This window comes from Hippoglossus stenolepis, chromosome 13 (genome assembly GCF_022539355.2).
Source record: "Hippoglossus stenolepis isolate QCI-W04-F060 chromosome 13, HSTE1.2, whole genome shotgun sequence".
Taxonomy (NCBI): Eukaryota; Metazoa; Chordata; class Actinopteri; order Pleuronectiformes; family Pleuronectidae; genus Hippoglossus; species Hippoglossus stenolepis.
The window spans coordinates 22,556,605-22,581,462 of NC_061495.1; the positions used below are offsets into that span (position 1 = coordinate 22,556,605).

At 42.6% G+C, this 24,858-nt stretch overlaps 3 protein-coding genes across 8 annotated transcripts in view; 2 read left to right on the forward strand and 1 right to left on the reverse strand.

The window, feature by feature from the left end:
* Position 1: 1 nt before the first annotated feature.
* c13h2orf69 (chromosome 13 C2orf69 homolog) lies at positions 2-8,162 on the reverse strand. Its single transcript, XM_035174230.2, has 3 exons — positions 7,508-8,162; positions 4,355-4,584; positions 2-2,197 (listed from the first exon to the last, which is right to left on the reverse strand). Exons 1-3 carry the CDS (start codon positions 7,799-7,801, stop codon positions 1,720-1,722), a joined length of 1,002 nt encoding a protein of 333 aa, XP_035030121.1. The 5' UTR covers positions 7,802-8,162; the 3' UTR covers positions 2-1,719.
* Positions 8,163-8,874: 712 nt separating this feature from the next.
* Positions 8,875-15,669, forward strand: ftcdnl1 (formiminotransferase cyclodeaminase N-terminal like 1). Of its 2 annotated transcripts, none has more exons than XM_035175672.2 (6): positions 8,875-8,991; positions 10,782-10,900; positions 11,981-12,076; positions 12,546-12,701; positions 13,348-13,536; positions 14,182-15,669. In XM_035175672.2, the coding sequence occupies exons 2-6, from the start codon at positions 10,786-10,788 to the stop codon at positions 14,616-14,618; spliced, it is 993 nt and encodes a 330-aa protein (XP_035031563.1). In that variant the 5' UTR covers positions 8,875-8,991; positions 10,782-10,785; the 3' UTR covers positions 14,619-15,669. The 2 variants fall into 2 exon arrangements, with proteins under 2 accessions (XP_035031563.1, XP_035031564.1); XM_035175673.2 differs by lacking the exon at positions 8,875-8,991 and adding an exon at positions 8,998-9,233.
* A 3,032-nt stretch (positions 15,670-18,701) lies between these two features.
* Positions 18,702-24,858, forward strand: part of LOC118120427 (nck-associated protein 5) — a 64,766-nt gene continuing 58,609 nt past the window's right edge. For 2 of the 5 annotated variants that reach the window (XM_035175324.2, XM_035175325.2), the window contains exon 1: positions 18,703-19,365. The gene's annotated coding sequence lies outside the window, so the exon portion shown is untranslated. Of the gene's footprint in view, positions 19,366-24,858 lie in introns of all 5 variants that reach the window. The other 3 variants (XM_035175323.2, XM_035175320.2, XM_035175322.2) reach the window with 3 other exon arrangements.

A 24,858-nucleotide genomic window follows, 5' to 3' on the forward strand; every position in this document is an offset into this window, starting at 1 on the left:
GTTTGGTTTTTCAGTTCTTTATTTCTCCACACTGCTGCCACCTGCTGATTCAACAGGGCTGAAGGCGTGATCCATGCTCTGTCACTGGTTAACCGTTAACGGGACAGAAGAGGACAGGGTGGCGTGGTGTCAATGTGCACCAGTCACCAAGCAGTTGGTTAGAAGCACAGTGTGTTCAGTTGGCTGTGTAGTAGATAAACAACCCAACGCTAACACACAGCAAGTAAACACAATGGAATGCCCTGAAGTTACATTCAGTGAAATGAGCTGCAGCCGTCAGCAAAGTGCAAAGATGCTACATAAGCTTACAGATACATACAGACTGGAAGACAACATACAAGTTAATACACATGCTGCCAACACTGACATAAGCAGCAGTCTCATCACATCTCAGACAACCAGCAAGTATGTGTCATTTTACATACAGCAATGTACATTACTATATGTATATTAACATTACTATGGGGAGCATGGTCAAATTATTTAATTCAAATTATTACATACCTTTCATCTATTAACTTGTAAATATATTTTGGAAATGTTTACATCGTAAACATTAGTTTGTCTACTTCTAACCTTTTATTTATAAAGGTAATTTTGTATATTGTCAAAAATATAAAAATGTGTTATGAGGAAACAAATCTAATCAAAAGTAAATTGAGAAAATTAAAGTTTGTTAATATTTAGAAAAAAGTGACAAAACAAAAAGGTTTATCCTAAGGAAGTCAGGTAATATGTCGAAGAATGTTGTCATAGGAGTTTTAAAGTTGACTCTTGAACACAGCAGTTGAGAAAATCTCACCTTGAGGTCCACATGATCATCAACTCGTTAACAAGACTCCACATCCTCCATTACTAAATGAACCTTGAGGGGAGATTGTGTCATTTGCTATTAGATCAGAGTAACAACAACAAGCAGATTTGTTTATGTTGGTAACTAAGCAACCTGACAATCAAACACAAAAGCTCTGACACATTCTTCCCACTGAGGGAATGACAGAACCAGTTTTAACGTTCTGACTGTACTTGGCTTCATCTATCGGCCACTGGTTGACTAGACAATCTAGAATCAGTGAAGACCAAACTAATGTGGTCTGAGGAAGACATGTTTAGCGTAATGGACGTCTACATCAGCTTTCGAAGGCTGCATTACTTTTTTTACTTACTATTATTAATATGGATTCATACAAAAAAAAAAAAAAAAAGCTTTTGGGAAAGCCCCTGAAAGAAGACCGTGAATGTTCCATTCCTCCAAGGTCTTCTAGCAGAGACGGAGGAAGGCTACCTGATCATTCCACCTCAGATTGAGGGCATTAAGCAGCAGAAAGGAAACATAACACACCAGCATCTGTCACATGCTCTTAAGTCTGAGCCCTGAAATCTCCAGAAGACTGAGGTAAAACCAGCCAACAAGACAAAGGCTGTAAGCTAACTATCTAAAGCGCTGTGTAAGTGTATGCATGTCCATCTATAGTTATGAGGGCCAATTTTGCCATACCATCATTGTGAGGACATTTTGTCTGCTCCTCGCATATAAAGACTTGGTTTTGGGGTATGGGTTAGAATTAGGTTTAGGTTAGGCATTTGGTTGTGATGGTTAAGGTTAGGGTAAGGGGCTAGGGAATGCATTCTGTCAATGAGTGTCCTCACAACTATAGAGAGACATGCATGTGTGTGTGTGTGTGCTCTTCATGTGCTCATGGCCACTCCGAACCACACTCAAAACTCCTGGATGACCCTGAAGTGGTTCTCGATGGAGGGCGGCTCTTCCTCAAAGTGCAGCTTCTTACTCGGACAGGCCCCGAATTGCTCCAGGGTTTTGATGAAGTGTCCATGCTCTCGGCCCACCCAGGCCCGCATTGGGTCACACACCTCATAAGGGGTTACATGGGCGTGAATTGACACCCCACTGGCAGCGAGCTCCTTCAGCACCCGCTTGTCTGTCACCCAGGTCTCACTGCCCCCCGGGTGGCCACCGTCCAACCAGTACATGGCAGAGAGGCATTTAATGAAAGGGGACATCTGCGGGTCAGCGCGGGCCCCGCCCAGCTCGTACAACATCTGGTTCAGCACCACGCAGCCTTTGCTGAAGCCAACCAGCATCAGTGAAAACTCTGAGGGGATGCTATCAGCACCTCCTTGTGGCTGGAGGGGGTTTGGAAGGTTGGCTCGCTCCATGCCGTTGCTCAGTAGAGCCCTGCAAACAGAAACATTGATCAGATTCAGTGCAAGGAAACCATGCCAGCAGTACAGGCTGCAGTACATCCTAATGTTATAAAGCTCATGCAGATGTGTTGATACCTTCAGAGTCTATGGACATTTTGAGGCATCTACCTTTGACTATGTGTCTCTCAGACTATTTGCCACTTCTCTTTGACAGTACAGCTTTTTGAACTGTCGTGTTTTTTAGAACTTGACATCATCAGTAATTAGCATCAGAAAATTATACAGCAACTAATGTTGGGTACAAAACCTCGATACTTTGTTGGTACTATTTAAGATCAGTCTGTAAAAATACGTTTGAGTAACAAAAGCTGGCATCAAATGCAAGTTATTTTTCTTTATTCAAGAGCGTGGTCTTTCCTTTGGAGAGCAGGACTCATGGATTTCACATTCACATTTTGTTATGCTTTCAACAAAAACCCTCACTCTAATAGCCCCTGCTTGTGCTCAAACTGTACTCTTGCACTCACACTGCTTCTGTATGTACCTGAACCGTCTGCAATGAGATTTCTATTCTGCACTTGGGGTATTTTGTGCAACAAGTCACAATACAGGGATCTTAAAGAAGTAAAGCTAATGCACCCACAATAAGGGTGGGACACAGAAGTCTATCCAAACACCAAAATATCTGAATGCAAGCATACAGTTTGAGCAGATGCAGAGGCAATTTGAGTGTGAGCACAGGGTTTTGAGTGAAAGAATGACAAAATCTGAGCATGAAATAAGTAAGTGCTGCTGCTAAACTGAAAGACCACTCTCTAAAGAGTTAAAAAAAACAACATACAAATGGACAGATTAAGGATCTTACACTAAAATGTTTGATTTAAATTGTTGCCAGTTGCAAAGTGAAATTATTCAATTGCTGTACAGCAGCTGGTGTTGAAGCATTTAATGAACATGTTTACGTTTGGAAGGGTATCAAACAAAATAGTGTTGGTACTACTTATTAAATTCATCATCTTGTTTCTATTGCTCAAAATGATCAGTGTGTCAGCATCTACAGTATATGGCAGCTATAAGATATAAGTAAATAACACAAGTAGGTCATGAAGCTGAATGTGTCTGTCAGCTTTAATACTCAACTGGTTCCTGGTATTAACTGATGTACTGTAAGGTGTGCATTATTTTGTATATATAAAAAGAGCATCATCCTCCTTGTTTCCAGTCTTTGAGCTAAGATAACTGACGGCTGGCTCCAGCTTCATATTTAAAGGGGACATAGCATGCAAATTCCACTTTGTTAGTGCTTCTACACGTTAATGTGGATATCTGGCATGTCTACCAACCCAAAAACTCTGGGAAAAAAACACTCGCGCGTTTTGTTATGGTTCCTCTAAGTCAGAAACGTCATGCTTGAGTGACTCGATTGAGCTTCCTGGGTTTTGTGTCGTAACAAGGCACTGGAAGTCTCCCTACATGGTCTTGGCCCACCCCCACACACACACTCATTACGCCGGGTTTACACTGGAGGCAGCGAGGCTGCGAGGCAGTTCCCAAGACTTCCGCAGTGTTACAGTGTTCAGCACTACTGTGCGACGTAGGGTTACAGTAGTTACGCGGGTTAACACCGGACGCGGAGCGCTGCCAGGCAGCGCAGCGCCGTTCTCCAGCGCGCAGCCGCCTGGCTGTTCACAGACGTGCATTTCTCCGCTGGTCAGCCCCATAGACTGTACATATAAGGTCAGCCCGCGATTCTGCTTTCTCCGCTTGTTGTTGTACCCGTTGAATGTCGGGGTTCGGGGTAAATGATGGTCTCATGCTATGTCCCCTTTAAAGAGAACCATTTTATCATATGACTCGGACCTTTCCAAATGAAAAGGACTATTTATTTTAAAATTATAGCATGTGGTGTCATCTGAGTCATGTAAATAAAATGAAGGCTTCTATTCAGCATAATAAACCTCTCATGTACACAATAATTACAGCACAGTTTAAGTGTAGTATTTTATAATGTGCTTACTGTACGTTCTAAAGCTAAATGTGTGAGAATGGAGCCTTTACGTCAGTTGTCTCTTCGTCAGCCTCTCGACCTAATGAGTGTATGAGCTGAAAGTGTCTTCACTTCAAACAGGCTAATCTCATCATGTAAAATAGAATCCAGCAGACATGAGCAGAAAACAAGGCCAAAAACCTGAGCTGTCGAAACGCTCCAAAGTCAGGTGAGTACTCTGGTGCCCCGAACATGTTGCTCTCCACAAAGTTGCGGTAGCAGCTGAACTTGTGGAGATACATGCGTGAGGCTCTGACCACCCAAACGTGTTGGTCGGGGAAACGTCTGCCCAGAGTGAAGGCCACCTGCTCCAGACTCCAGGAGAGCCACTGAGCTCCCTCAGGCTGCACGGCCATCTCCTCCTGGAAGTTCTGCACAATCAACACACACACAAATAGACTGTTAAAATCTAAATACATGTTTTACCTGCACACACTGGATTAATGCAGAAAATAGGATATGTTCATGTAGCCATCATTCTGCATTTGCTTGTGTCTAAATATAATCAGCTAATCCTCCAGTCTGTCTAAAATTAGTTTGTTAGCACAGATCTTACACAGCTTCACACGATGCAACGAGGGCATGTTGTATAACTTAACTCTTGCTGGGGAGGAGATGGATTTGCAGTGGCCATGTCAATGGGCCTTTAAACACTTAAAACCTTAAGACAGGACACCCACATATTTATTTCTCCATGAAAATATCATACGAGTCAAAGATATTCGCAAAATATTGTTTAACAAATGTCGTTTTCTATCTGTGACCAAAAGAAACCACTGCTGGTCACAGCCGTGGTGAGTCTGACCTTTGGTCCACCTAATTAGTTCCATCAGCAGCTTCTTCTCAGTGTGCTGTCACACTGTCGGTGTGTGGTCCAGAACACAGAGGCTTCATTCTTTTTATTTACATGGAAACGTCGCGGTGACGGCGTCCAGCGCATATGAGCATCTCCTGGGAAATACCAGCACACTGTGGGAATATTAACACTTGTGGAGAAAGTTGCCTAATGAATTGCAGATGAGGACAGTGAACAGAGGAACTGGACACTTGAAAAGACAGAATTAATGAAGGAGGCTCTTTAACTCGCTAGATAATTAGAAAAGAAAGACAAGTGTGATGCCTGAGCTTCTGTCACTCATCTAGACACATGCACTCGATGAGTAAGAACTCTTCAACTTCCTAAAAAATTTAAACAAAGGATATCTGACACGGCTTTGCACAATCCAAAAGCCGCAGCCATCACAAGGCTGGCACACAACTGCACACATGTTCAGAAACACCCCTCCTCTTTACTGATAGCAGTTTCTCCATACGCATTTCTTTTTTTTATTATGATGTTTCATTCTGAAAAGATAATTCTTCAGGACACCTTAAACAGTAAAGTCATCGACCTCCTCTGGAGGACATGATATGAACACTGTTGGTGGCTATAGCACACCAATGCCTAGAAGTTCAATGTGCATCTTAATGTTATGCAGAAGTGCAGCATCTGCATCTAGACTGCAAAAATAAAGAGGATTCACAAGAGTTTCCATTCACTGCTGATCTGAACCTGAGCCGATGAAAACCTGTGACTACTGCACTCATTTGACCCAGGAGTGAATGCTGATTGTATCCACTCCCACTGCAGACACAAGCCAGATGTTATCTGGTATAAGTGGATTTTTTGACCAGTGGAAAAGGGGATTATTGGATGGGACAAAGTCAAAGTACACTTTAAATACATTTTCTCAAAGATGGTTTATGTCATTTTAGGTAGTTGTTATCACACTTATGGGTATTCAAGTGTTCATTTTTCTAACAAGTTTGGTTTTAATTAGTTATAAATGCAATAAAAATAGGGTGAAACATCATGATTGACAGCTGAGACACTCAGTTGTCTAATAAATAATGTTCTTAATGCAGTGAATAGGTACAGCGTATGACTGATTCCTGATTTTCATGGTGTTGGTGTGTTATTCACACATATTTGATTCACTCAACATCTTTGTGTTGCACAATATCTGAATGGATATATAGTCTTTTGATAGTCTCACTATAGTGTCACTTTAGTGTGCAATGTGTAACTGTCAAATATTGTGTGATTCCAAACCATAAACCCCTTAAACTGTGGTATTCTGCATATTGAAGTCTTGTTAATTTTGAGCTCTACTCAGATAAAAACAGTGATAGTTTTAGCTCTTACCTAAAAATGAATGACTTTCAAAACACTGTTCGAGCCCACAGCCAAATACACAAACAGGAATAGCTGCAGTGACAGCACGAATCACAATGCACCCATGGGCGCACAGGTCGTCATTGTATGTTCCTGATGCGCAGTATATGCTGTGTGATAGGATTTGATTTGGTGATGAGAGAAGTGCTGCTTTCAGTGAAATGCTTTGACTTCATCACTAAGCTCTAAACAGACTTTAATGAACATCCATGTGAATAAACTTCACTTGATATCAAACGTCGCTGAAAGCCGTCCAGTGCTACAGGGTCAGATATCTGCCCTCACATGGGGAAGTCCTCTCTCAGATTTGTGTCCTAAAGTTACAGCAGGCTCATTACTCTCCCAGTGAGAGGAAAACAAACCCATTATAAACACAAGCCCAACAGTGCTTCCCCACTTACTGCCTACATTTAAGTGCAGGTCATTGTTCCCTGAGCTGAGTTCTTATGAAGCAATGAAACAAAAAACATCACTTCCTCTGCTGATAATCTTTAACAGTAACATGTGACACCAATTAGTTGTCACATGCTTTGTAAAACCCATTATAACTTAACATGTGCAAGATACGCATCAGTTGTCCAATAAGGGTCTTATCTATTTACTGGTCATTTACAGTACGTGAGCTATGTGGTCTTTGCACTCACACAGTTTAGTGTTTATGGTCTTTACAATCAGTCTGTAAAAAACAAAAATCCAGTTTGAACTTGAATCAGCTGTTATCTTACAGGTAGTACTGGAGCTGTGCAGAAACAATCACCTCTGACAAGAGTTTACTGGTTTGTCTCAGGTTCTCTGTGGACATCAGTGAATATCAACCAATCAAATTATATTTGTATAGCCCATATTATCAAATCACAATTTGCCTAATGGGGCTCAACGATTAGCGACTTCCTCTGCCCTGACCCTCAACAAGAGAGATGGGAAACTGCAGAAATAACCTCAGAGAGAGGCGAAAGGGTGGGAATAAAGATGATCGAATCATTGTTATGACTTTGAAGTGATTGAAAGCACCAATGATCGTGTGTCTGCGGAACCTCACCCCCCGGGATGACTTTAGATCCCTCCTCTATCCCACTCACCTGTATATCTCCGTGGAAGAACACAACATGCCCGCTGCTCTTCCCCTCTGGTTCGGGCTCCCCCAGGCTGTGTGTGTGAGGCCGCAGCAGCAGCAGGTCGTTCACTCGGCTCGGGGAGGCTCCGGGCACCGCAGGCAGCCTCTGCAGCCTCTGCAGCGGGCTCCCGGAGCACGCATCTCGGCTGGCCGCTGCTCGCAGCCCCGGAGGCTCGGAGGATGTCGCTGCTAGAGAGGCCATTGCGTTGGCCACAGTTGACAGAGTAACACGCACCGCAGCTGCTCGGGATGAAAGCATGGACGCTCAAATAAACTGGAAACGATTTATTTCTCACCGCAGTCGCTCCATGTTGCTGCTGCTGGACGCTAGCGTGGTAACTACCGATAGCTGTTGTTTGCTAGCGCCGCAGCATCACGTTAACTGCAGCTAACATCAGAGCACGGCCCAGGGGCCCCGTCAAGAGGCTAAACCCACAGTATGTCGCGTTACACGCCGTCTTCTACCCGTTGTCTGTCTCCAGCGGGGACAGTTTGACACCGTAAACATACAGAGTTTGTCTCATGATGACAGTGTTTACTGTTTCCTGTCCACGCAGAGGCGCTGTTTGTCTAAACTCGAGCACAGAAGCCGCTTAGCACTGGTGCGCATGTCTGTTCTGCTCCACAGACACCGGAGCGTAAAGAGGGTACACTTCTTTGTACTTCCGTGTTCGGCAACCACACCATTTCCGTTCAGACAGAGGCGAGGCAGTTTTATTTATAAAGCACATTTCATACACAGAGGTAGATTCAAGTTGCTTTGCCGGGACATGTAAGAACACCAGAGACATAACAAATCAAAATAAGTCAATTCAAAATGTAGAAAGCACAGTTTAAAACAAATTTAAAAATAAAATAAGTAAATATACAATTTTAAAGTTGAAGGCCAAAAAAACCCCATATATGGTAGATAGATAGAAACGTGTAAAAACATAAAATACAATGATACAATAATTTTTTTTTAGTTAAAGTCAGTTTTCAATCTGGTTTTAAAAAGGTTAGGGCTGAGGATAAATTCATTATATAGAAATAAGTGAGAGGAAAGTGTGATTGAATAGAGAAAGGATTACACTAATCAATAAAATCATATTTAACATGCACGTAAAATATGCAAAACAGTCCTGAAACACGTTATCCATAGAGACTCACATATGCATTCATACGTACATAAAAACAATACTTCGTTTAAAAGATGTCATACTAAATAAGCAGTGTGAGAAAAACAAAAAAACATGTTTCAGGTGAAAAACAAAATGCTCCGTCTTTCTGAGACGTTTTCCAGTCGGTTGTAAACAGGAGTGAAGCATCTTGCACTGAACTCCCACGTCATTAGCCACACATGCTACTTGTGTCGTGGAGCTGGACGAGCGTGGATTGGCTGCTGCACTGAAGTTAGACAACTCAGTGATCTGCACATGTCACTTCTGAAAGAGATATCAACCAATGCAGGTATGCCATGTTCCGTGACATGTTTTTAACCTGCGTGCCTCTCAGGTCCATGAAGTGAGTTCGTTTACACCGGGCTGGACTTTGAACTGATCTGTAACAGACACACAACACTGATATGGAGCAGCGCCACTCAGTGTAATCACAGTTCCCACAGGCCACATCGGACGACTCTATTCAACTCTTGGAATCATTGAACTTCCAAATCTAACATATGCAGGAGAAGACTGTTCGTCAGTTGAAAGGTAACCTGGACTCTGCAACATACTGTAACTCACATATTACACTGGTTTACACTGCTCCAAATAATTAAGGGAACACTTAAATTGCACATCAGACTTTGATTAACGAATTATTAAAGTTGACAATTTGTTGAGAACAAAATGACGTAACAACTGTCAATGAAAACCAAAGTCATCGACCCATTGAGGGCTGGATTCATAACCACACCGAAAATCAAAGCATTCATAATGTGACTCAGTAATGTGTATGGCCCCCACGTCCCTGTTTGCACTCATGAGGGCCACATGAGGCCGGGCATGGTCCTGCACCAGGAGGAACCCGGTGCCCACTGCACCAGCGCAAGGTCTGACAATCTCTCGGAGGATTTCATCCAGGTACCTATAAACAGCAGTCAGGGTAACGTTGGCTATGACATTGAGGTCTGTGCGACCCTCCAAGGATATTCCTCCCCAGACCATCACTGACCCACCGCCAAACCGGTCATACTGGATGATGTTACAGGCAGCATAACCTTCACCACAGCTTCTCCAGACTCTTTCACGCCTGTCACATGTGCTCAGTGCGAACCTGCTCTCATCTGTGAAGAGAACGGGGGCCAGTGGTCGACCTGCCACTTCTGGTGTTCTCTGGCGAATGCCAATCGAGCTGCACGGTGCTGGGCTGTGAGCACAGGTCCCACTAGAGGACGTCAGGCCATCATGTCATCCTCATGTAGTCTGTTTTTGACAGTTTGGTCAGAAACATGCACACCTGTAGCCTGCTGGAGATAATTGTGTAGGGCTCTGGCGGTGCTGCTCCTGTTCCTCCTTGCACAAAGGAGCAGATACCGGTCCTGCTGCAGGGTTGAAGCCCTTCTACGGCCCTGTCAAGCTGTCTTCTGGTATCACCTCCATGCTCTTGAGATTGCACTGGGAGACAGTCTACTCCACTATCAGCTACTGACTATAAAATGCCACAAATGCACATAAGGGCAAACTTAAATGTACAGGTACAAAAATGAAAAATAAATAAATATCAGTCACATTTTAAGTGAGACTGTGTCATTTTTGTTGAACAGCAGCCACTTGTAGCCACAGGTTATGATTATGAGATGCATGGATAAAATCTAAAACTACAGAATCACAATTTGTCATAGGGAATCATTGAGTCAGCTGAGTGAGACACTTGGTTCAATTACACAGTGATATCTCTGTAAAGTTTGCTTACACTATAGGCAACTGGTTGTACCAGACCAAGTCTCACAGTAAAAGCGAAGCCTCTTAGTGTATTGAACTGAGAAGCAGCAGTGTGCTTTAATGCTTGTGAATTCAACTATTCATTTCAAGAGTAACATTACTGTCTTACTTGAACATTTGTCTTCATGTATTTGAGTTAACACATTCATTATCTTGGCTATTTCTGTCCAGTTAAATTTTCGTTGTGAGTGGAAAATTGTAAATCACTGCACTTTTATTTAGCATTTTTTCCCAATATTGTCAGTGCACCTTATATTTAATTCCTGCACTCTCTGCAGCAGACTAAGAAGTAATTCAGTGTTCTCACTATTGCAGTAACATGGCCTCCAGCTCCTTAGGCAGACGACTGGTGGCTTGTCTCCTCAACGTTTCTGAGGCTCGCAGGAAAGACCTGGTGGAGACTGTGGCCACGGCAGCTTTGTACAACACCGAAGGCAAGTACACTGTTCGTCTGTATCAGGAGACATATGAGTTATGACTTACATTTCAAACCTTGGCATTTGTGAAAGTAGCTTTTAAGTGCACATGGTCAGCATCTACCTACTAATTCCACATAGGTCCGTCTGTCAGTCTGTATGTATGTGGAACACATATCACATGAACGATTTAACTAATCAGCTCCAAACTTGGCAATTGCATGTGTATCGTACATTACCCAAGAAAGTGCAGTGCTGAGGTTGGTGAGATTTGGACACATGATATATTCAAAATTATTCAAATTTGAATAAGACAACCATTTCTCTGTAGCAGTCAGTGGGGGGGGGTTGCCTTCAGTCTGTGGTCCGAGTTGAACATGGCTTCTTCTATGTTCTCGGATAAACTACAGCTGCGGTCGCCAACTGGGTCAAACTGCTGATCAAATCTGTCTCGCCAGCAATATTGTCTGTCCCGCCAGATCATTTAGATAATTTGATTATTTTTATTTCACCATATCAGACTGACACAGACATTCACAGGAATCACTGGTGCTGATCTCCCTCAGGCCAACATTCACAGAATTCCTTCCTCTTTAGCAAGTTGTTTTCAAAGTAAAAGCCCAACGTTTGTTTTGTTGCTGTAATGCTTTATATTGAGCTGAATTATGGAGGTTTTATTTTGAAAAGTCATGAAGATGTGTATTTTAACATGTGTATTAGCTGTTCGATTGAGTAACAACATAAAAAAAAAGATTCGGCTGATGTTTTCATCTTGCTTTTTGCCGCCATTAATTCTTTGAAAACAGTTTGTCACAATAGCGCAATTAATCATGGGATATGTTGGACTGGTAAGGATCCACTCTGTGGAGCCTCCATTGTTCGGGGGTGAAAGGACACATTTGTCGGCCGCGATTGGAGGAGCCTTCAAATGGTGACAGTCTAGTTGCATCGCTTTGACACAATCTTTCTTTAATTGCAGCCTCCGAAGGATGCGACCCCTGAATTGAGACTGTGACCACAATGCCTGTCGAGCAATAAACTCATAGTTTAACAACAAAAACGTGATTTTCAGACATTTTTGTAATTGCTATTCATCAGGTGCTAGACGAGAGGGGACCACAGTGCTGAACATCTTTAATGATCATGACTACAACCGCTCTGTCATCACCATTGTGGCCAGCATTGACTCCATCAGTGAGTAGTGAATCTTTATGTTTTTTTGCCATTTTTCATTTATTTTGCTGCTCTGAGGGAAAGATAGAGACTTTGTCTTTGTTGTATTTCTGCTGCTACAGTAGGGATTCATTTTCTGTCCCCTGTTTTTAAATCCTCTGAGGGGAATTAAATCCTTTAATAAGCTTTGTCAGGGATTTAAACACCAAAATGTCTGGATGAGCAAAGCTCATAGTGAAAGGTTTATCTTATTGAATACGTATCCGAAACACAACCTTCTGACAATGTAGACAAAGCTGTCAAGGGTTACACTTCTGTACTCCACGCTCTCTTAAACACAAAGAAATCCGCCTAATCTAATGCACAAAACTGTAATTTAACAAAATAACTGCGTCAGATAATAAAATGTATTTCACACACATCACATCTGGGCTTCACTTTGACAGTATATCTCATGCACCTTTTGTTTGATATGTTTTATGTCTTTCAGGGGAGGCAGTTCTGTCTGCATGCGAGAAAGCCTGCGGGCTGATTGACATGTGCGCTCACAAAGGTGTCCACCCGTGTATGGGTGCCATCGACCTCATACCCATCTACCCACTGGGGGAGGAGGTGCGAGTGGAGGACTGTGCTAAGGAGGCTCGAGGTGAGATGCCATTTGTGCATGTTTGTATTTGTGTTTGTGTCACATATAACATATCATAGCCATTTTGAAACAAGAACTCCGGAGGATGTCTGCACAATTTGGTCCAGACTTTCTCTGGAGTTACACTTCCGCACAAGAACATTGCAGCAGTAGGCTCTCTGCTCAGACGCGTTCCCAACAACACAGAAATCTCTGGCGCGTTCAGGTTATGGCTGGTGCAGGCATAGGCAGGATGTAATGTATTAATTCTGCTGTGGAGAGCACATGTTTTTGTTTTCAGCACATCAACACAAGCATCTGCCCTTATCACCACAAACTCTCTTTTTCATTTTTGCTATTGTTGAATGTGACTTCTTTTGATTCCTGTGCTGCTGATTATTTTCACAATTTAGCAGCTGACTTAGCAGCCACATGTCTAGCAAAGAATGAGCAATAACTCAGCATGTGGCCAAGTGTGCATGTATGTGTGCATGCATGTAACAAATGGCCCATGTCTCTGTATTTTCCCCTCTGTCTGAATTGTATTCCCTCAGGTGTGTTTAGTCTGTCACGCTCCTCTGGCTCCTGTGTCTTTGAAAGTGCATATGATGACATGCGCTCCATTTTTCTAATTAACTAACATGTCTGTGTACTCGTCCGGGCTCAGCTGTGGCTCAGGGACTGATAGAGAGGGTCCATGGCACCACTGCCTTCCTGTTTGGCTGGGCAGACTCCCCCCTTCAGCGCGGGCTGGCACAGAGGAGGAAGGAGATGGGCTGGTTCAAGAAGACCCCAGACTTGCAGGTGATCCAGGTTGACATGGGGCCGCAGCCACAGAAAAGATACGGCCTCACAGGTGAGACAGAGCTGTCCAAAACTGTAAAAATGAATCTGCCAGACATGCTGACGTAGGTAAATGTTTGAGCCTGAAGGGCAGGTTACCATGTCTCTTTGCCAGGATTATACAATGCTGTCGACTTTATCTCTGTATTTATAAAAAAATTGTGTTTGTTCCAGCCTGACCACAGGCCACCTCTCTCCTCTAGTTTGACCGTATTAATGGCAAAAACAACAGAGCCCAAATAAAATTGTAACAATGCCCCAACACACATGAAATATGTAAGATAAAAGAGCTATAAAGCCGGTCAGACTGTTTGCTATGAGCCCAATTTTGAAACAATTTCTGATTCATGCGACTCATTTTAGAGTTTGAACAATTTTCAGTTTTGTCGAGCAGTGTACAGGTGGTGTGAGGAGTAATCAGATGAAAATATTTGGTGACATTATTATTTGTTCTTCTTATTATTATCATTCTTTCTCTAGTTTTAAGACTGATTTTTGCTCTTGAGAGATGGTTGTGGTTTAAAACTCTTCTTTATGGACAGAGAAAGACAAATACTTGATGAACAGCCAGCAATGTCTAACAAAACTGTAAATTACATCTTCTTACAAAGAAAATCCAAAACATGTGTTCTGTATCTCTGTGTTGTCTGTCCTCTAGGCGTTGGGGCCAGTCCATACGTCATGAACTGCAATGTCACTATCAACACTCAGGACATCGCCATAGGACGTAGCATCGCCACAGCCATCAGAACGTCGACCCCTGGGGGCCTACCAGGGGTGCAGGTGCTGGCTCTGCCACATGAGGGTGCTGTGGAAATTGCCTGTAATGTCGAAAGCGTGAAGGGGAGCCCGCCTACTCACACGAGTGCAGATGAACCCTGGCCGTCTTTCAACATTGAAGGACAGCCTTACTATCATGCTCCGGCTTCTTTCATCACAGCGAGAGTCATGGAGCTGGCAGGGAGGCAGGGGGTTGGCACAAAGGGCACAGCGTTGATAGGGTTCACTCCCCATGAGTGCAGGGGCTTAGCAGAGTTAGCGCTGTCTCAAGGGATTGCTGAATTCTGGAAAGAGAAGCACAGGATCCGTATGTAAAAATCTTTGCCTGAACCATTGAAACCTCAAATAAAGTAGCACAATCTTTGTTTTGTGTCACTGTTATTATCAAGACAAGTCATCGTTTGTTAAATCTACCACACCTCTGTTACCATTTATCACGTTTTCATGCATGTGCTGCACATATGCAGTTGAGTTTACAATGACAGTTTACCACTAAAAATTCCTAGTAATTTGTGACTGAATAGGTCTGATTTTGCATAGAAGGACACAAAAGTGACTTTTTCAGCTGTCGCTAGCTGATTTTATTTGCAGTAGCTACCTAGCATAAGCTAATTTACCAACAACACGACCGCGACTTGGCTGTAAACCTAGTACTCAATTGTCTTTAAAGGTTCCCAGCTGACTTTAAATGAGAAAGCCAGGTCTTCATATGCATTTCATGGCTACATACATGATATTATGCTAATATAATGCTACTGATGCTAAAGCTGCATGCTCCAGGCATGCTCAGCAGCTGATGATTCATTGAGAAAATATGAAATCTAAGGAGCAGCGTTATCCTTGTTAGCCTCAGAAATATACTACATAAAAAAATAATTTGTTTTAACGTAACCTTAATATTTCTGATCCTTTAATGTTACTGCTGCTGAGGGTCTAATTTAACCGTAATTCCCTCAGAATAATGTAGTTGGCTCACACTGTGCTCTTTGGCTTTGGAAGTCATGCCAGGATACTGCAGTAGTTGCTTAGCCAAGCAGAGCAATGCCTGCAGCATATGTTAGACTCACCAAACTCCAAACTCATTCTCACTACTCGTCTGGGCGCACCACTTCAGAATGGGGAAACAAACAAAGTGTTTGGCAAATGGTCAGTTAAACTGTTCATGGTGTAATGTTCATTTGATTGTGTACAGCTCCGTGTCGGTTTTAACTTGATCCATGGCATTGATCCATGTGATTCCCTTAAATAGCTCAAAGATGAAAACTCCACTGTTGTAATGTTGATGAGCAGTTGTGTCTGATAACATTTTTACTTGAAATATTAGAGTAAATAAATACTGATCATAGATAATATCAGTTAAAATGTTCCTGTTATTATTTTCTTGAGTACCTACAATAATTCTGAAAGTGAAAGATGAGACTTTGGTTGCTGAATTTCTTCTCTATCTTCTCTTTTGTGTGTGTGTGTGTGTGTGTGTGCGCAAGCACACGTCCGCATGCACACGTGCATGTTTGCTATTTCCTGTTTTGAGAAAATTGGATGCTTGTGTTTACTGATGAGTCTTCCTCCATCAGCCTCACCATGCATGACAGTGTGTGTGAAACAGCTATTTTTATCACAAGTGATGGGCAGAATGTTCTAGAAATATCCAGGAATAACATTTATCCTTTGATAAACATGTTACAGTTTATATCATTTGTGCTGTTAACCACAACAACATATATGAAACTAATATTTTCTTGTCAATTTCTTACACAGTGTAAGGCTGTGATGCACAGGATTAACCATTTAATAATATAGAGGCGAGTTTGGCCAGAAGACAGGTCAGGAATTAACTGGGGCGAGATGATTCCACTCATTCCTTACATAAGGCCAGTATAATACATTAAATAGCAGCACATTCATGGACAGGAGGTATGGATTTCAGTCATTAGGTAATAATAACTTGGACTATATAATGCAGCATAAAGGCACGGTCGGAGTATGTTTTAAAAGCCATAAAATGCATCATATGATGATGTTTAATCTAATGCCATATGTAAAGAAATGTATTGATTCCACTGGCAAAAACTGTCTCTTCTGCCTACACAGCTAATAGCTGCTATGCTTTGCAGACAAGCCAAGGTAGTGTGAATCACAATCTTCTTCTAATTTATGGTCCTTTCATTATGTTGTGTAACTATTTATTTTTGCAGCATTTGATGTTGCATAAGGTTGCCCTGTGAGGCAGAAGCTGTGTAATTTTTCATCAATGTGTGCACGCTTCTTTGGATAAGCTCTCTTACTGCATGAACATTCACGTTGTTTGCCATCCAGCTGAGGCTCTTAGTCACACAAGCAATACAGCAGGCTTCAATACAGCTTCATTTCATGCGTACATACAGGCGCGCACGCATACACACACACACACACACATACATCCTTTCTATCTCCTCTCTGCTGTCTTTCTCTTTTGTATCTTGAGCTTCATGCACACAAATTTACTCTATGGATGGTACAAACACACACACACACACAGACACACACACTCAGCCTGCCAGGCTTGGGAGCATCAAGGCCCAATCTAGGTCACAGCATAAGCCCAGAGGTATCCTGGTCTTGTCTCCACACACACACACACCCACACACACAATTGAATGCAAGCACATTTTTAGCATGATCACATGTCTTGCATATAAAATCAATTTTGACTCAACTCAGCAAGCAGAGAAAAGAGGCTCATTTTGACAACAGACACATACCAGGAGGAAGACGACTAAAAAGAAATCCAACTAAATTCATATTTTACAAAAATCCCCTTCCTCTGCCTCCCAAATAACCTGATTGTTTATGCGACTCAGTTGAATGGCTCTTATGACTGTCACAAGGTTATCGTTTCCTTGATGAAGTGATTCTTCTACAGCACATCCAGAATCAACATCCATTTCAGAGATACTCCCCACTGAAGCCTATAACCAAGATCCATTTTTATTGTGGGTGCAATCTGCTTGAAATGAAGACGTGCATCGTCCTGCATGCTGCTGCTGCAGTTTATGTGCACCCTTGCAGCAGAAGCACCATAGCATCCCTTTGATATGACTTCGCCTGACAGCCTATCATCCGAGATGCGACCGTGTGTCACAGCACAGAAATAGAGGAGCTTATTTCTTTCTATCAGCCTTCTATAAATATTCCAAAGCTCTATGTTCTCTCTCCCACTCTTTCTTGTTGCTTTCTCTGTTCTCCCCATCCCTCCCCTTCTCTATTCTCCCCCTCGATCTCTGGCTGTCCATTTCCCCCTACACACTCTGTGCCTCCCACATCCTCTCCTTCCCCTCCGCACTGTCATATAATGTGGAGAAATGCATCTCTTGTAAGTGGAGAAGGAGGCAGCAGTGCAGAGGGGAAACAAAAACACTCTTGTGCTGCATATCTGTTCTGAGCCTGTAGGGTTTGTTTTTCCCCTCTGTCAGTCTTGTGGGGCCGTTTAGTTAAATGACAGTGAATTTAATCACATCCCCTCCTCCTTCTCTTTCTTTACTGTAGTACTCAATGGATCTCTCTCTCTTCTCTCTCTTTCTTTCTCTCTCTTGCTCATTCTGCATCTCTGCAGGATCCAGATCTGACAGTACGCAACAACGACAACAACTACTATTATTCCTAATTCAATTCAATTTTATTTGTATAGCGCCAAATCACAATAAACATTATCTCAAGGCACTTTACATAGAAAGTCAAGACCTTGCTTTTTTTTTTTTATAGAGAAACCCAACAGTTCCCACAATGACCAAGCACTTTGGTGACTGTGGAGATGAAAAACTCTGAAAGAAACCTCTAGCAGATCCAGACTCAATGTGGGCGGCCATCTGCCTCGACTGGTTGGGGTGAGAAGGGAAAAATGGGGAGGAGAGGAGAGATGGGTGGAAAAGAGGGGAGAGAAAAGAGATTATTATTATTATTATTATTATTATTATTCATAATGGGTGCTGCTAATCACACTATTACATCTATACATATCACTCTTATTTTCATGATAACAATCAGTGTGACAGAGCTAAAATTTAACAGTTACACAACTGTTCCTGGTATCCCCCCCCCCCCTTTTCTCTCCCATTATTCCAGCCCACCTCTCCCTCTCCTCCCAACCGGTTGAGGCAGATGGAGTCTGGTTCTGAGCGAGGTTTTGAGCTGCTCGTTGTGGGGTTTCTCTATTATCTGATAAGGTCTGGATATATGCCTTGAGATAATGTATGTTGTGCATGTGATTTGCTATACGGATCAAACTGAATTGGATTTCCTGCGAGTAAGTGCGGTGTGGCAGTTAATCCCAGCCATTAATCCCATTTATGACAGCTCCGATGTTTGAATCAGAATTAGGAGCATTAACCAGCCGAAGATTTAATCTGAAGCCACTGCCAGGGAGACGCTTCTACGTGAGCGCTGCACGCTGCCAGTGACCAAAACCTGCCAGTGAGGAAAGTCAGCGTGCCACCTAGGAAGTCAGCAGACCCAACCCCCACCCCTGAACACATGTTCAGCATCCTCTGGGCAGCACGGAGACACAGCTGAGAGTCACAGAGAGAGGGAGGGAGAGAGCAGTGAAGGGGAAACATGGGTGAGCGTCAGAGAAAGACAGAAATAGAGCGATAAAGCAGTGAATTGGGCAGAGAGAGAGAGGAAGAGGAAGAGGAAGAGGAGGAGGAGGCGGAGGAGGAGGAGGAATAGAGCCAGTGTTTCACCGAGGCGAGGCGGCGATGCTTCGTGCAGACGAGGTCGTGTTCTCGTAGAAGAAAGCTGGCGTCGTGTGTGGATGTGAGAAGCTCGTGGATTTGCTCCCATCGGAGTCTCTGTGGAATTCATTGCGTCCGGATCCTGAGCAGCTGCAGACAGAGGATGCGACTGCGGCTGGATGCTTGGATCCATGCGGGCCTGTGACGTCTGCGCCCCCCCTCTGTCTTCCTCCCCCTGTGAGAATGGCTCCGGCAGCACTGACCCAGATCTTGGTTGCTCTGTGAACGTGAATATGCTCTTCTCCTGCCTCTGCCCACATCTGTCTCCGTGGATACGCACAGCCACTGGCACGGTGAGGATGCACAGCTCTGACCTGCACGCTTAAATGTCAGGCTGATGGATTTTGACTCTCTCTCTCTCTGTGTGTGTATGTGTGTGTGTGTGTGTGTGTGTGTGTGTGTGTGTGTGTGTGTGTGTGTGTGTGTGTGTGTGTGTGTGAGAGAATACGTTTACAAATCACTACGATTGTAGATGCAGTTTCTGTTTCTTGGACATAAAGGCAAAGAAATAAGAATATTCAGGCTTTTCCTTGGCTTCACAGAGCACCGTAGTGTGCCTGTGACCAATAACTGAATGCCATATTGTATGCATGCAAAATTCAGAATAGCCCCATGTATAATGTATGACCTGCGAGATATCATGGAGAGCAACAAGTAACTGCGCCCCCCCCCCAAAGTACTAAAGAAAGTAGGCTAAGATGACACTAGCAGAGAAAACCTGTATACATAATTTATTTAAGTCCTTTTGGTTTCTGAAAGCATTTGCCTCAAGTCTGCTTGGATGGAACAGTGGACATGAGCGGAAGCTATTTGTTCCTTCATAGTAAGAAGGCTGCATTGTATTCAGCTAGATCCCAACTGGCCCAGTCTAATAAAAACAAAGTTAACCAAGTCAGTTCCTCCTCATCCTGGTCAGTGTCAGGTTAGTTCACTTCAGTTTAATCTCCTTCATTTGTCACACTTGACTGATGAGAAGTTGATGAGATACTTCAGATCAGCACGTCCTGTATCACATAGCAACAACCAGTGGGCATCAGCTCACTAGAGATCAGTCACTTGAGGTCAGTAGGTTCATTTAACTGAGTATTTACACATACGTTTTATGATGTTGGGTGTAGAGGTCAGTCCTTTCACCTGTGATGATTATATTAACTTTAGCTTTTCCTTGGATTCTGATTTAGTAGTGTTAGAAAGAAATATTCAATTCCACTATAGGGTTGTTAAAAAAGTTTACATAGAAGTGGAAGGGGTGCAATATTGTTTAATATAAGGAAATGACACACATTTTCAGATTGTCCCTTCAGGAAGACATTCATGGAGACAATTGACAGAAGGAGCTGTTTCAAGAAAGCCAGCTCTAGAGAGAACATCCAAGCCACCTACAGGTCAACCGCTTAATCATCTGATAGGCATTTCCAAAAAAACACAATTGCAGCTTATACATTTAGCAATATACGAGTGAGTCAGCTCAATTGTGAGTCAGCTCACAATCTTTGAATTGTTGTCATTTATAGACTTTAAGATAAGATATGATAAACTTTATCGATTCCACAGCAGGGAAATTCACTCATTACAGCAGATGAATGTCTGACTGATGTAGACAAGAGAGCAAGTGATGGTATAAAAATAGTCATTTTATTTAATAGACTTTTACATACTTTAAAATAGTTTAAAGTAAACTAATAAATTATATATTGAAGCTCGGTTCACACTACAAGTGATGGTAGATTTTTTCTAGATCCAATTTTTTTATGTAGCTGTTCACATTATCTTTTAAAATGTGGCCAATATCAGACTCCAACGTGAACTGGTCATGGCCCTGAAGTGACTCGCATGCACAGAAGATCAACAAGACGTCACAGGCAGGAAGCTGTGTACAAAAATAAACAAGGAGAAGAAGTCGGTGATAAACATGGAGGCCACAGGTGTGAGTAAAAGGGATAGTTCACAGAAAAATGAAAATTCACTCATTATATACTAAACACTATGCTGATGGAGGGGTGGGTGAAGTGTTTGAGTCCACAAAACAGGAGTCTCAGGGTTAAACAGTGTTGCAGCCGAAGTGACCTCTTCTTCAGACGTAATAAAACAACAGAAAAAAACACAACATAGCTCCATACTGCTCGTGTGGTCGAAATGGTGTCATTTACACCGTGTTTTAATCCTAGAACTCAGCAACTGGAAGTGGCGATGCTAGCGGACATAGCAGGACAATGTGAACGGTCACCCGCGAGTGCCCTTGGGCGAGAGTGTGTGTGGTTTTCCGGTGTGTCCGTGCGTACATGAACGCGCCTCAGAGGAGGATATCAGAGGACATTTCAGGCTGTAAATGATTTATTCTATGTTCATTTCAATACTTTTGAAATGAACATAGAATAAGTTTTAAGAGATTTATCAATCAGGAGATTTATTGGCCTTTATTAGCCAATTGCTTTGTATGTAAATGTGCAGTATTTATAAAGTCCTTTTAATCTTGGTTTAACAAACAACTCAGATTAACTGACTGTATTCTACTGCCCAAGCCCAATTAGCAACTTGTAAATGACCTCATTTCGAGTCTAATATGAATGTCAGGGCTTGCGAACACTTGGATGACACCACAGGAGCATCGTCCACAGATCCAGGGCCGCGGCTGCGGCCACATCGTGGATTATGATCTGTGGATCGCGTATCAGAGATCGTGATCATAATGGTGGATCCTGTATGGCGGATTCTGTAAAGTGCTGGCTGATCGTTCTAATAATGGCGGATCCTGTATCGTGTTGGCATTTGATAATGGTGGTGGACCACGATCGAGGTGGCATCTGATGGTGGATCCTGATGGCGGCAGTGGACAATGACTGTGGACTATAGTGGCATCCGATCTTGATGGTGGATCATGATCGTGGTGGTTGCTGACCATGGACTATGATTACAACAAGACTGCTTGATGTATAATATTTCTCCTCAGATACTCGACCATTACTGACAATAATCCATGAATTCATTGACTTTCCATTATGCTACAAAGTGTTTATTCTAATCAATGCTGCAAATACCCTTATCTTTACTGATGTTCTCAGTTACACTTGACATCTATTGCACTTCTGTCCGTCCTGGGAGAGGGATCCCTCACATGTGGCTCTCTCTGAGGTTTCTACCTTCTTTTTACCCTGTTAAAAGGTTTTTTTTTGTAGTTTTTCCTTACTCTTGTTGAGGGTTAAGGGCAGAGGATGTCACACGATGTGAATATGTGCTATACAAATAAAATTTGATTGATTGATTGATTGAGGAGCAGTGTGGAGGCATGTTATGTTTTCTTTCTGTCGTTTTGTTGCGTCTGAAGAGTCGGTCACCATTTACTTCAAATGTTTTGGACTTGGCTGCAACACTGTTTTTCCCTGAGACTCGAAAAGTGTTTTGTGGACTCAAACCCTTCACCCACACCTCCATTGGCATAGTGGTGAGTATATAATGAGTGAATTTTCCTTTTTCTTTTGATATGCTTTCAAACACAGACCGGTTACAATACAACCCCTCACGTTTTGCTTGCACAGATGTGTCACCCAAAGTACTTATAAGGTGTAAAACCTCACTGTCCCTCCACTGACTACCTCCGTCGCAGCTGTCTTCCATGTTTGTTTTTACGCTGGAAGACTCCCACCCCTCCATTTGCCTGCGCATAATTATGAGGGATGACAATTTAGGGTGATGTAAAACTCGCAGTGAATTCCGATATGGGTCTCATGTTTGTTCAGACTGAGGTTCCATTTAAAAAAATGTGATCTGTATCTGATTTAGTGCCACATATGAAAGTGGCCCAGATCTGATTTGAAAAGATCAGATTCAATGTGATTGTTGCGTGATCAGATTTGGGTCACCTCTGGGGAGGGGAGGATTCATGTGTGAAGCTAGTGTTAGTAATCACACCTGATGATGGTATGGATGCAAACTGTGGACCAAACATCGCAGTTGAACCAAAACCGACATCATGTATGGCATCATAATGATGGTACCGCAACATCACAAATATTTAAGTCTTATTGCAACCTACAAAAGGCTGGCAACAATACAGAGCCAAATCTGGGTCAGACTTTTCTCTTCTGTGGGTACACACTCAGTGAGCACTTTATTAGGAACACCATATGAATGGTGGAGCTTCAGTTCTTTGTGGTAAGGATTCCCAAGATGGAAAATAAAACATTTCTCTGATGTTCTGCTCCATGCTTATCTCCTGTTCTACCACATCACAAGGTTTTCTACTAGGTTCACATCTGGTCAATGAGGGGTCACTGAACTCGTTATCATGTTCATGAAACCAGTTTGAGACTTTTGATTCGTGATATTGGGCATTATCATGCATTAGAAGATGGTAAACTGTGGCCATAGGGAATAGACATGGTCAGAAACAGCACTCAGATAGACTGTGTCACTGAAGTGATGACTGATTGGTGGTAAGTGAGTAAAGAAGGGTTACCTGTGGTACCATAGCCTTTGTGTAAGCTCTGACCAGTCCGGCCACTCTCCTCAGACCTCTTTCACCAACAAGGTGTGTCTGCAGTCTCAGTGGGATGTGATGCTAAATGCGATGGCATACAGGGCTCTTGTCAAGAGTGATGATACACATCACCTGAACTGACGTAAAGACCATCAAGTGAACTGTTCAATAATTACAAAAAATTAGTAGTTTATCTTTTCAAAATAATTTTATTCTACATCACCAAGAAGTGCCATACTCTCATGTTCTGTAACATATGAGCTTGGCCACACCATGTTTCTGTATGTGTAGTTCTGGTGACAGCAGTAGGAACAGCAGTATCCAGTGGCGGCCGTTGTACCAGACTGTTTCTTAGACTGATCACGGTGCTGCAGATTCTTAGCTCATCAGAAAACTACAGCAGAAAGAGTTAACATGAGATGTGGCTAAAAAGAGAGCTGCAGCATGTGACAGCTGGGAAAATGTGAAAAAACTAAAGTGAACAACTAGGCCCTATCCCTCATGACAAAAACATTACCGCACAGACACACAAGTGTAACCGCTACACTAATATGGCAATCAGTTTGAAAAATAAGGCTGTGTCTAGTCTCCTAGATTCTCCTCTGTTAATGCTGTGTGATCTACAACATCTTGCATCATTCAACCTCAATCGTCTCCTCAGCATGCTACAATACCTTGGAGTCAATTGAAGACATTTAAAAAGTATTATTGTGGAAACATAGCTAACCTGACCTTGATGTAGAAAAGAAAGCCTGGAAACAGGAGTGCATGTAGTGTTGCTCAGGGCAAGGGGATAACCATTGTCTGTTGCTGCATATATGTCTTGTTTGGTGCATTGAAGCAGATAGTCTAATGCATTCGATTGGGAGACTAGATAAGGGCATTGTGCAGCCGAATAAATGGGGTCAGCAGTAGCCTTAAGGTTATAGAAAGGTTTTGACACGGAGGGCTATCACTGGAGTCTCCATACTAGTCAGGAAAATGTAGGCAAAAAAGTGGCTAATGTTTTCATTCAGAAGCCATTGTAGAGGAGTCACTGAAGCTGGAGTGATCAATACTTTTGAAATGAACATAGAATAAGTTTTAGAGATTTACCATGGAGATTCATTGGCCTTTATTAGCCAATTGCTTTGTATGCAAATGTACAGTATTTATGTCCTTTTAATATTTTTTTTGTTTTAACAAACAACTCAGATTAACTGACTGTATTATACTGCCCAAGCCCAATTAGCAACTTGAATAAAGCATTTATCAAAGATAAACACCCAGATGTTTTTTCTTAAATGTTGGTGGAGACCAAATAAGAGCA